The following is a 14002-nucleotide window of genomic DNA, read 5'->3' on the forward strand; positions in this document are numbered from 1 at the left end:
GTTGCTCCTGTGTTGTGCATTTGTCGCATTTCCGATGATGTCGCGGCAGTAGAGGTGGTGCAACAATGATCAGTCTATAATCCCACCCACTTTGAAGCGGTACTAAACTGCAGTGGAAAAGCGAGCCGAGCCGGGCCGTACCATGCAGTGGAAAAGCGCCACTACATGCATTTATGCATGATTTGGTCATAAAATTTGACCTTACTTGCATTATAGACAAATGTTAAAATAAAAAAAAATATGAATACATTATTTTGTATTGTATTCTTTTCACATTAGAGGTCAACCGATTGATAGGTCTTGCCGATTAATCGGCACTGATAACCGATTGTTGGAACAAAACGGCAAAAATCCATTCCAATAGTTTTTTCCGTGTTGTGTCCTTTGCTGAAGGGTCTGCTGTCATTATACAGTATGAGAACGACCTCTAGAGGCGAAATAAAAACTATCACTGACTACGTTTACATGCAGCCAATATCCGGGTTATGGTCGGGTTAGGGTCACTATTTGGGTTTCTGAAACATTCGGAATAACCCGTTTACATGCGTGAGCAGAGAGAGTTACTCCTGTATACATGGAATTTGTAATCAGTTGGGAATATCCCGATGTAAACGGCGACGCACGGTTAGCGTCAGGACGTACGGACAACCTTAAGACGCAATATGCGTCATTTCCGATTCTTCTTCCTGTATTCAAAGACAACAACAACAGCAGCAGCACCCGGATAATGAATAGTTAGGGGCAGATAGCGATCGCCTTTGTTTGCGCTTTCCTTCTCGCTCCAAAAGTGTGGTGCTGTGCTGCGTCTCGCCATGTTAACCTCTACTTCTTGTTTACTTCCGGTATACTGCACGCGGGTTTCTGTATGCGCCGTCTCTACTCAAAAGAGTTCTATTCCTTGCGAATAGAACATGCGCAGAACACAAATCAATGTTTACATTGTTTACACCGATACGCGTTTACATGACCAAATATTCGGGTTAGAAAAGGGGTACCCCAGGGGTAATATCCGGGTTTTTAAAAACCGGGATATGAGCATATCCGGGTTTTTGCCGGTGTTTACATGGCTGTGCGCGACCGGGTTATTGCTAATATCCCGGTTTTGAACGGGTTATTGGCTGCATGTAAACGTAGTCACTGATGCTTCGTGGAGTTTGTTTTGATACGTAAGACTGCATGCTGCACAGAGCGGGACACTTCAGATACAGCTTTAAAACAAATGATACGGTACAGTACACTACCATACGTGTTTTCATAGTGATTTAGAGTGTGCTGCGAAAATCATTTACATTACAGTTACATGCATTTCTGCATGATTTAGCCATAAAATTTGATCTTACTTGCTTCAATAGACAAATCCTTAAATCAAAACAAATCAATACATTATTCACACATATGTTTTCCACCCTCCACTGCGAATGTTTACACATTGTGTTCAATAAAGACACAAAAATGTATCATTGTGTCTTATTAAAGCAGACTGTTGAAGATCAGATTAAATTGTATGGCCAGTTTCCACAGAAATCCATGGTAAAGGGTTCACATACTTTTTCCTGCAATTATAAGATATCAGTCCTACATCTTCAGTTACGCTATTTTGCACTATATAGTTTACACACAACAGCTCCACATTAATCTCCTTTCTTATAAATCTTAGCTCACCAACCACTAAGGAATGTGAGGCTTCTAAAACAAAAGGAACGAGAGAGAGAGAGAGAGAGAGAGAGAGAATTATGATTCCTCCCACCGTGCTGTGACCTGTTTGCTCATTCATAAGGCGTCACTTGTCGAGGTCCATAGAGAAACCAGCAGGATGTGGAGCAAATAAATGCACCGTGTGTTGTTGGAATACCAATGCGCTCCGCCGTTAACGTGCAATCTCGAGCCTCCAAAGTCTTTGTGCCACCTGCATCAAAACCTCAGAGGAACTTCTTATTAATCTTTCTGTTTTTTTTGTTTTTTTTAATCACTATCATCTCCCTCTTTCCTGTTCCTGTAGCCTCAACTATTATTACTATTGGATCACAGCAATTTACATACATTTGCATATGGTAGGTCAAGAGTAATGATGAGCCTTATCTGTTCCTTTACTGCAGATGCTTGATACTTCTGGTTAGATTTAAAGTGTCCTATATGATTGACATTTAAACTAAACCTTAAATCATGGTGCTTTAACAAGCAAAACTTAAATCAGCGCAGCACAGAAACGTATTGCCACCTCGTAGCGTAGTTTTCCTGTGCGAAAATTGAAGCGGGGTACCGTACAAGAAGGGGCCACTGCTGTGCAGATTAGTGCACAAATTACACCCATGCATGGGAACACAAACTTTTCCTGCTGTCAACAGATGCTTGTGTGTGAGATTCTGTTAAATAAACAGCCATTTCCTAATTACAGAAAGAAAAACTGAAAAATAGTATGGGTATCTGTGTAGACATTGGCAGGTGGTACATCAGTGCTAATTAGTGTTGTCACTGGCGATAATTCACAAGAGTCTGCAAACAGCACTACAAGAGCACTAACAGTTTCATGGACCTCATCATTCACATAATGGAGGAAAAACATCTTCTGTCAGAATTTCTCATCAGAGCACTCATTATTACACAAATGGAAATTCAGTGTAAATGGATAGATTACGATGGCTTTATAAAACGCACACTGATGTAAACGAGTTTAACTATGTTGGTATTTGTCAATTCAGTTTCCTGCTCACAGGTGAAAGGAATCCCACCCTGAGTTCTATATATAGCTGTAACATTCAGTATAAGGAAGAAGACAAGGTGAAGCGAAACAGATCTAATTTGCAGCTTAACTTTATTTTACAAAACCAAAGGAAAATAATCCAACACAAGAAACAATTCAGCAGTGTGCTAGAGCACAGTCAACACCAGAAAATTAGCTGAACAAAACTAAGGGACGTCATTGTCAACTAAAACCGGAAAGCCTTTAATGCATTTTGGCTGTTCATTTACACGACAATGGAGTTTTAGAGGTCTGAAAATGGTCTTCATCGTTATAGTGTAAATATACCCTAAGGTTAATATATACGGAGTGAACTAATTAACTAAATAAGGAACAGGTGTGAGAAATCAATCAAAACAATGAAAACCCATGACAACAAATGAAAACATGCTTAGCAACTATGACAACATAAGGAAACAGGAAATAATACTATATCAACTAAAAGTTACTGTAAATTAAACTGAAACAATAACAGAACATGACAATAATAAAGTTAATTTATTTATTTTTTCCTTTTTTTTTTCCGTCTTTTAAAATCATGAATGTCTAGGCACAAGACAAAGTCATGTTTATGTAATTTCCATATAGGTGCAAGGGTGATGCATTACTATAATATGACCTTTAGACTTTTTTGCATATGTGAATGGAACGCTGCATCATTTGTTTTTTTTTCTTTTAGCATTCTTTAACTTTTTTTTTTTTTTTGTCATCCTGACCTTAAACATTTTGAATAGGTAACACTTTTAAATAAGATTAAATTAGTTAATGCAGTGTCTAACAACGAACAATACTTTTACTGCATTTATTAATCTTGGTTAAATCTATATATATTAATGCATTTTTAACAATTTAAGTTGCATAAATTCTTTTTTTTTTCTTTTTTTTTATGAACCAACATGATTAATCATGAACAACAGTATATAAATAAAGTGGCATTAACCTAGATTAACATATGCTGTAAAAAAGTCAGTTATTAGTTTATTATACCTAATGCGTTTACTGTGGAAAATTATTTTAAAGTATTACATTTGAATATAATTTTTTAAATAATATTTAATTCCATATTTCATTTATTGTAATGGCTAATTGTCTTAAAGGCTAGTCTAGTGTAATACAATAACAACAAGAACATGCTCCGCTTCCACTCCACACCATTCTCGTACTCTGGCGATGTGCGGCAGGTTTAGTGTCCCAGGACAACATAGACAGGGTGTCATGTAAAGGTTGACATGTTTCTTACACATGAGCAAAGTGTCATTTACACTGTGCTCTGCAAGTGGGCAGCAAAACTAAAAATCTGACCCCATCAAGGATTTTATCTGTGGTATTCTGAACACATATAAGTGGCCACATATAGAGATATATGGGCACTCTCCACAACTGTAACCTTAGCAGAAGGTCAATGCTCAGTGGAAGGACATTGGAGACAGGAAGAGACAATAGTGCTTATGATACATTATGCACTGTATTTCATTCAGCTGGAGGACATGTCATATACTGAATTTTAAAAATCCTTTGGGACAAAATGTTTATATTTGACTGGATTTAAAGGGAGAGTCTACCCAAAAATGAAAATGATGCTATCATTTACTCACCCTCATACCATTCCAAACCTGTAGGACTTTCTTTTGTTGGAGACAACAGAAGATGTTTTGAAGAAACTATTCAGTTTCAGTTCCCATCGACTTCCATTTTGTGTTTAATCAGTGCATACAGGTTTGGAACAACATGCAGCTGGGTAAATAAACTATCTCTTTAATGTTCATTTTTAAAATTCATTTTTAGTTCATTTGAGTTCATAATGTAATAACTGATGTTAATGTATACTTTAATGTAATTTTAAATGGTAAAAGGTTGAGGCTTGAGTGTTATGTTGCATATCTACTATGCTTGTGAGAATGACAACCTGACTGTTCCCTAAGGAGAGATAAGATGTGGGTTTAAAGGCAGCCACCTAATCAGGGAATGTGGTCTCACCAGTGGGATTTCTCATCATGGTCTCTCTCCCTCTCCTTCCTCCTCTGACAGGCCCCTGTGGAAAGGGAGATGTTGTAGAGCAGTGCGCTCTGCCTGACCAGACCCCAGCTGTGGTGCTCAGGCTGACGGAGGCTCTAGAGAGACTGGGTGAGTTTGCTCCTCTGCCTCACCTATCTAATTTAACTATTCAAATAGAGTTAAACACTAGTCTAGCAACTAAAGATGGGGATGGGGGGGATGGGTAATTTGACTGAGTAATTACATATTTCCTTCCTCATGAATGAAATATTATTTTGCATAAAAATAACTCTTCTTGAATTAGTTCATTACATACAAAATATGCTATGGTAGTAGGGTACCGTGATAATACCATGTTGTTTTGGGCATATACAAATGGGAATTTACTGTTCAATTTAGGTTTTTGTTAACATAACACATCAGATTATAAGACTGACCTTTGACCTCTGTCCTTTTCTCAAGACTGGGAGAATGAGCCACTTTACCGGTCTGGCCAGACCTCCATTGGACCACCGGAGTTACTTCAGGCTTTGGAAACAGGTCAGGTTCATAAGTGGTTTATTCTGTACATGCTATTTTCAGAATATCTACACTAGTATGTTCAGCCCCATTTGATGTAATAAGCATCTAGTTATTAATCAAAAATTATAGTTTGCAGTTGAACAGTTTCCTTGAATTGATTATTTGGCAAATCTTGATAGGCTTAATTAAAATGAATTGATACTGTAATCATGAATTTTCTGTGTGTGTGTTGAAAAAGGAAATTAAAGAAAGACAAGCTGAAGTGTAAGATGCATGAAAACATGAAAAGAAAACCGCAATATAAACTGTTTTTTGAGCACTGGAGTGCCTTCCTGTCTTCAGCAGTGTAGATCAAGGCAACTGTTGTTAAAGTTTGAAAAGTTTAGCTGAAGTTCTTATTAAGGACCACAAGGGAGTGCTCTGGCTCCGTACTTTTTTGGGAGATGCTGCTTCCAAAAAAAACCTCAGCACTACTATTGGATTAGATGAAGCAAATTCATGCATATTCACACACACACCCCTCTTCCTCTCAACTAAAATGATTAGGCAGAGCATGGATTTCCCATAGGAGAAAACTCCTTTTATCACATACTATTGTTGTTTCAGACTAAGAATTTTATTCCATTTCAAGGAGAGACTTTGTTAGAGATTGTGCTTGCAGCATCTGTTATATGCCACTGAAGTGCAGATATACATGGAAATGTGTGCAAAACCCCACATCCTGACTCCATATATAGCACATGTGTGCACAGGTATTGTTAAAGCCTTAGTTGTCACAACTTAAGCATCACAACCTTTTAAGTCATTTCCAGTTTGACAATGTCACATGTGCACTATCATGACCAGGGTATGTTCATGTCAGTTTGTTTGGAGTACATCTGCACACTTCCACAATGGGTCAAAGGGTCTTTCACAAGTTTCTGCACAGATTCTAAAATATGTCTTCTGACACATAAGCACTCTCATGAACTGAGGAACTATATGTAAAGGGAGGGTAGGGTGGATGTTGTCAGTTCGTGACTGTTTGACATGAATGTGCTCTGACAATGTGGTAAGGACTGTTTACAGTGGTGTAGGAAAGGTTAACCTTTTTTATATCGACCTTCTGCATTTTAGTTTTTCCTTTAAAACTCCTTCAGTATATTTGAGAATGTTTTTGTGTGTACTTCAAGTACAGTCACTTATCAACTTACAGGTTTAGATTGGATTTGATCATTACACGACTCTCTATTTCCTCTTGAGAGCTTTTTCGTTTGTATGGGTCATTGTCATGTTACATGGCCCACTTACAACCCTTGGTTAATTCAACCCTTGCAAAACACTCATCCATTAAGTGTCCATGAAAATCTGTGACCACATTGAAAATCTAAGGTTCATGTCAGCTTGAGTACCGCTGCCATTACCTTAGAAGGAAGACATCATAAATATAAATTCATATATATATAAAAAAAAAAAAATAATAATAATTTCTGATGGTATAATCCATAATGAAAAATGCAAAATATAAGCTTTTGCACTTGAGGATCTCAGACTTTTGGATCTGACAGTATATATGTTTCATGTATTTGATTGAGGTGTATGGGATATGTTTATTATATGCACTTTTTTTTTTAACCTAACCTTTGTTTTGTAAATATTTCCATTCACATCTAACCATAAGTTTAACCTTTCACTGGAATGAACACAATTAAGCCAACCGTGAAACGTTACAAAATGTATCCATCACCCATTTCCTGTCATTATATAACGGGTTAGTTACTCAGTGTGGAAATACTCACACCATTGCATACACTCTTATAAGTGTTTTGGCAGATACGCTCCATGGTTGCCATTTAAAAGCCCTGCCAAGAAGTGGTGAAGTCCAGTGGCCACAGAAGACCAGAGACAACATTACGTCACCCAGCTAGAGCTTGTGCTAACCAACCTGTGATTTGTGGATCAACAGTGTGTTGTCATGGAGACGGCAAGCCGTTTTAGCCACGAGGATACATATTTTAGAGAAACGAGAAAGAACGAGAGAGTAAAGGTTTCATGTAGGAAGTGGAGAGGAGCAGAGAGAGGAATGACTCATGATTCAGGTGCGTCGAAGATCGACAAGTGCATATGCAGTAAATTCAAACTAATGGTCAAGGAGGACTGACGAACGTTTGCCTGTGTGCGTGAATATGCATTTGGTGTACAGCAAAAGCACACACATACACACACAGTCATCAGGAAAAGAAAATTGGTTCCAGCTCCAGTCTCCCTGGATACAGTGACAGGCACACGGAGAGGCGGCTGACCCGTGCCCACTCGACAACATGCCAAAAGCCCATATTCCCTTCCGTTTATTAATATCGACATTCATCATGGTCGCATTTCTAGTCTTTTTCTTGCGTGAGAGAAGCTGCGCTCAGCAAAGCACAAATTAAAAACACTGCTCTCATCTTCTGCACTTCCTGCTCTCCCATTGGCTGCCAGTGATGTCATCCTGTCTCATATGCAATAGTCAATAACCTATTAGAGTCCAGCGTTTTATAGTCAGCTTGGGCAGAAGGGGCTTCTGCCGCTTGAGCTCTTCCACACCCTTTGTTTTATTGGAGTCTTTTAGCGATTGTCTTGATTAATACGTCCTAAAGTTGTAAAGATTTCTGAGGGGAGACGGTTCAGTGCCCCCAGGGAACACTTTGTACTGCGGGTGGTGTTATACTAGTTTTTCATTGTAAATGATGTTTTTTTTTTTCTTTTTTTTTCTGTGTTTGTAAATGCATGCCGTTTAAAGACCACAGATATGTAATTATTTGTGCATATTAATTTTATATGGTATGTTTGGCATGTATAATGCATCGCATGCACATTCACCTTTACATTAACCATTAACAAAACCATTATCATTCACTCTTGAAGACTTAAGATGTGACATTTCAGCAGTCTTATTGGAAATTTTCTCACCTTTCTGCAAGATTGCCTCTCTAGTTTTGTTTACGCTCACTCTACCTGCATAATCCATCCATGTCATTTGTTCTGTCCAGCTCTTTCTCCTCTTTTCTGCAGATACAGCCTTGGAAGTGATCACTAACAATGATGTCATCCCTTAATTGCTCTTCTTTCCTCTCTCTCTCTCTCTCACACACACACACACACATACTTGTGGCCAGACTCCTCCCTTGTTCAGCCTTTTTGGCTCTTAAAGTTTCCTGACAGAGATGTTCTGATCGATCAAATCGCTGAGTTAGGGCCCGTTCAGAAAAGATGCACGCTTGCATCAATCTGCACAGTTTGTAAATAGTTTTTATACCGTACATGCACTAGGTGAGTGTTTTTGAACGTTGTGATGCATCTTTTTTGTGTGTGTGTCTCCTCCCATGAGTGCTTGACTTTTAAGATGCCACGTCAAGTTAAAAGAGGTTAACTGAACGTTGTGATGTATCTTTTTTTTTTTTTTTTTTTTTTTTTTCATGAGTGCTGGACTTTTAAGATGCCATGTCAAGTTAACAGAGGTTAACATTTTAAATAGTATATCGGGACACCTGCATTCTGTTTCATTCTGTTTTTAAATGCTTGATCTCGTCCTGTGTGCATACTGTAGATAGATGGATAGATAGTTGGATGGATAGATGGATAAATGGTTGGATAGGTGGATAGATAGTTGGATGGATGAATGAATGAATGAAAGGATGGATAGATATATGGATGGAAGAATAGATTGATGGATTTATAAAAAAAAAAAATCAAGGAAATGATCAATGATATGACCTTTTTAAAACCAAATGTCCTCAATGACATGCATGTTATATAACTGGCAAAGATTTATTCTGCAGTGTAATGCCACAGTTGTATCATCTCTATTTTTCCACTCTCTCTCATTTCTCCCCTCTTCTGAACTACTCCTTTTCATTCGCTCATTTCCGCTCCCTTTTCATGTCCTCCTCGAAGACTTGATTGGATGGGGACACATAATGCACAGTGCCAAACCAGAGCAAATTAAATTTTGAGTTTACAGCAGCTTAAACTGAATAACAACATATCAGTGCCTCCGTCTCTTATGCACATTCCTTGTTTTTCTTTCTCGCTTTATTTCTTTTTATTGCTCTTGTTTGCTTTCTTTTTCCTCTGTTTACTTATTTGTCTCTCTTTATTTGGGTAATTTTAATCATTTTAGACTTTTGTCATCTATTATCTGTGGTCAAAACACATTTTCTCATCAGCAGCCCAGGAAGAGTAATTTTATATAATTAAGATAGATTTTTTTTTTTTGCAAAGTTGCCATCTTTTCACTTTATTAGATTAGAGTTGTTTAATGACCTGCAGCTTTAATCAGTGGGAGGTTTAGTCTGTTGGGTTTTATAATGAGGCCTACTGTATTTGGTGCAGTATTCTGTAGTTCATTGTCTGTTGATTGCTTTGAGTCTGTGCGTGTCCCTCTTCTCTGTGCATTGGCTTTTCTTGTCCTTGCTTTCATCGTCTGAGATGTTTACGTGAAAATCTCCCCTTCATTTTTTACACTCATCACCTTCTCTCCACTCTTGCACATGCATGCTCGCACATACACAAATGCACGCTCACCGCACTCCTGTCCCAACCCAGAGGGTAAACAGTGGCGCTCCACAGGCGTCATGAACTGTACTGTTGCACATTGCTGGTATTTGTGTTTGTGAGTGTATACACAAGGAAAATGGCAGATATATTGACAAAAGGAGCAAGACTGTTTTTGTGGTGTCTAAATGTATTTTTTGATCTACAAAAAAACTTGCAGCACTGAGCAGAATAAACAATGCCATCGTTTTAGTTTAAAAAAAAAATATGTGTACCCTCATGTCTTTCAAAAACCTCTATGAATTTCTTAACCTCTGAGACGCACTGACCTGACCTCAGGCTTGACGTCACTTTGTTTACCGTGGTAAACATTTACTATGTAGACTATACTGTCTAAAAATATTAAGAATGCTAACAAAATAAACATCTTCTAAGTTCTAAGGGTTTAGTTTCAATCTACAGTGTCTGTTTTACGATATACACTATATTGCCAAAAGTTTTGGGACACCCCTCAAAATAATTGAATTCAGGTTCCAATCACTTCCATGGCCACAGTTGTATAAAATCAAGCACCTAGGCATGCAGACTGCTTCTACAAACATTTGTGGACTTAAGAGCAGTGGAGACGTGTTCTCTGGAGTGATGAATCATGCTTCTCTGTCTGGCAATCCGATGGACGAGTCTGGGTTTGGCCAGGAGAAGGGTACTTTTGTTGTGGGGTTGTTCTTCAGGGGTTGGGCTTGGCCCCTTAGTTCCAGTGAAAGGAACTCTTAATGTTTCAGCATACCAAGACATTTTGGACAATTTCATGCTCCCATCTGTGGGGGAAAGATTTGGGGATGGCCTCTCCCTATTCCAACATGACTGTGCACCCGTGCACAAAGCAAGGTCCATAAAGACATGGATGAGTGAGTTTGGTGTGGAGGAACTTGACTGGCCTGCACAGAGTCCTGACCTCAAACCGATAGAACACCTTTGGGATGAATTAGAGCGGAGACTGCGAGCCTACTCGTCCAACGTCAGTGCCTGACCTCACAAACACGCTTCTAGAAGAATGGTCAAAAATTTCCATGAACACACTCCTAAACCTTGTGGAAAGCCTTCAGAAGAGTTGAAGCTGTTATAGCTGCAAAGGGTGGGCCAACTCCATATTAAACCTACGGATTAAGAATGGGATGTCATTAAAGTTCATGTGCACGTAAAGGCAGACGTCCCAAAACTTTTGGCAATGTAGTGTAGATGCTCCAGCAACAGTAAGACAGTATAGGACTCAATAGTAGTAATAAGAGGTAGTTCACCCAATAATGAAAATTCTGTAATTTACTTTATTTCCTTTTAAAGCTGTATGACTTTCTTTCTTTTGTGAAACTTAAAAGAAAATATTTTAAGAAATGTCTCAGTGTTTTTTGTTTTTTTTGTCCATACAATGGAAGTCAATGATCACAATGAACAGTTTGGTTACCAACATTCTTCAAAATATCATCTTTTGTGTTCAGCAGAAGAAAGTATAGTCATGCAAGTTTGGAATGACAATAAAATGCTATCAACATTTATTCATCCTCATTTTTGGGTGAACTATCCCTTTTTGTGACGAATGCCCAAGCTGCTCTTTTCCATACAACGAAAGTGAATGTTGACCACAGCTGTTAAGCAAAAATGTCATCACTATATTTTGAATAAATAACAACTTGTTCTTCACAGAAAACTATTACATGGCTGAAATATAATGGAAAATGACCACATTGTAATACTTTCAGTTTAGTTTTTTGATATTCTGCTAAAGATCTCCTTTTGTGTTCTGCGGAAGAAATGTAAATTCCTTAGGTATTTGTCATTTCAGCAGTTTTACACCCACAACAGCAAGATGTTTTGGTGTCTGTGAGTCAGATCACAGAACAATGAAGGAGGTGAATGAGTTCAGTTTTAAGAGGAACATGGTCGGGTCCACAGTGGGTCTTGTGGTCACACAGGAATGAGGGCTGTCATCTCTGAAGCTATTTTACTCTCCCTGTCCCTAAAGGTTGCGCCTTACTGGAACAGCTCTCTTCATCACCCCAACATATCAACGAACACACAGCTTGTTTAGCTCCATCGTTTGGTCTATTTATGCTGCCTTGTGGTGCTATTGGAACTTTTGTAAATATGAGTTTCCTAGTTAAAAAATGGAACATGAACGCCCTCTCAAGTTCTATTTACCACTGGGAAGCTCGGGGATAATTTTGATACCCAAGTGCCATGAACTTTAAACATGGACTGGTATTCTTTATTATTATTTTCCCACAACAGCTACATCGCCTTGTCTTGACATTAAAGTAGTGCATATTTACATATATGAATAACAATTTGAAGCGTGTTGGTTGTCAGTGAACGTGACGACAAAAATCACATTGGCTTCAATAGGACTTTCCCAGTAAATAGGCAAGAATAAACCTGGTGTCCTCCATGATTCATGTTTTTTTCTGACAACAAAGCACTTGAATGGGACAAGCTTGTAATCACAACTTCAGAAGTGGGAAGTAGGAAATTTCAGACAGTACATTAAGGCAGTGTAAAACTCTGTTCATTTCAGTTCTTGTTCTGGTGCCTTCATTGTTTACGGTTGGTTGTGTTAGTTCTCTTGCGGTTTTCTTCTGTGCCTACAGTAGCAGTTTGTTTTGTTTTTGTTTTTGTCTAATAAAGACTGACTGCACATAGATCCTTCATTTGCCTTTATTGGAAAATTTATAATTTTATTATATGATTTGATTAATATAATATTTTTTTTCATTATAAATATAGTGATTACATCTAAGGTGGATACCTAATTTGATATATGATAATACCATCTGAATCTAACCATGTAATGTCATCAACTGGAAAAGTCAGCCAGCTGTTTATTATCAGTTAATTATTGTGCCTTTAGCCCCAACTGTAGGGGGGTGCCTTTTACCCCAAATACCACACTTTTACATATTATTTCGTTATTGAAAACTATTGCTCATTTGCTACATAAATGTTACAACATTTTTTAACTTTGTGTTGCTTTCCGCGATCGCATCAATGATCAGTCCAATTTTTACGTGCATCATCAAAAGCGGATGTGAAGATATGCGCTGAGCTGAATTTTTGTGCCATCTAGTGGTTTTAAAAAGAATAAAGTCAAATGCGCCTTTTACCCCAGTGCGCCTTTAGCCCTGTTGTAACTTGTAGCCTATATATAAAATTGATACATCGCCTGAAATAAACTCTGAGAGTAACTGACCATTTGGGGTTTGGTTATTCTCCATGCACAAAGGCATTAAATGCCACGATGCATGTCCTCCGCGAGCCTTGTTGTCTGAATGCCTTTCTCTGTTTGCACCCGTAAATACCATAAACAAAAGCCTCTGGGACTCTTGTGTTGCTCAGAGAGTGGCTGGTGACAGGAAGATAGAGGAGGCGACAGAGAAATTGAAGTGAGGGATCAAGGGTAGTGCCGGGTGAACACAGATCATGGACCAGATAGCAACACTAAGGGTTAAAGCTTAGTAGAGCATGAATTTGTGGATTGACCCACAGAATGCTTTGACATGGTGTGAGTGTTGCGTGGCTTTATGTGCACATGCGAAGGCAGAAAGTGTCCTGGACAGGGTCAGGTACTCTGCTCCATTATACTGTTCCAGTCCAGACTGGCACCAAGCGTGTGTAATTCTGGTAAAGTGTTATGAATATCATAGGGGAATGGGAGTTACCACTTCTAGGAGTGTATTATTAGTAGACTTAGGCGAAATCTGTGGACTGTTTTTGCATTTTGTGCACTTATTTAGAAATTTGTGGAATATGATTTAAATGTGATAAAAAGTGTTAAAGGAACAGAGATATTTTGAGGAATGTTGGGGTCCAAACAATATGGACTCTATTGACTTTCAACATTTCAATGTATGGACAATAAATAGATATTTCAAAATATCTTCTTTTGTGTTCTACAGAAGAAACAAATGCATCCAGGTTTGTAAGGACATGATGGTGAGTAATTGATCATAAAATGTTCATTTTTGGGTGAACTATCCCTTTAAATGGAGTACTACAACCTCATTGGTTGCAGTTTCTTGTGCGTGCCGATTCCATGTGAGACTAATTATTAGTTTGTTTTTTGAACTAGATAATATCTGGATCACTAAAATGGACATGGATATAGAGCAGATTGAACTGCCTTTTTGGTACTGATGATCGCAGTTTTAAAAATGTTGGTTCATATGAGGAGATCACAGT

General features: G+C 38.2%; 1 protein-coding gene across 2 annotated transcripts in view; it reads left to right on the forward strand.

The window, feature by feature from the left end:
• Window positions 1-14002, forward strand: part of pik3r3b (phosphoinositide-3-kinase, regulatory subunit 3b (gamma)) — a 175753-nt gene that overhangs the window by 71275 nt on the left and 90476 nt on the right. For both annotated transcript variants that reach the window (XM_084425505.1, XM_084425506.1), the window contains exons 3-4: window positions 4769-4864; window positions 5198-5275. In XM_084425505.1, coding sequence (XP_084281631.1) covers window positions 4769-4864; window positions 5198-5275 — 174 coding nt within the window. The remainder of the gene's footprint in view (window positions 1-4768; window positions 4865-5197; window positions 5276-14002) is intronic.

This window comes from Rutilus rutilus (genome assembly GCF_951802725.1).
Source record: "Rutilus rutilus genome assembly, chromosome: 12".
Classification (NCBI taxonomy): Eukaryota; Metazoa; Chordata; class Actinopteri; order Cypriniformes; family Leuciscidae; genus Rutilus; species Rutilus rutilus.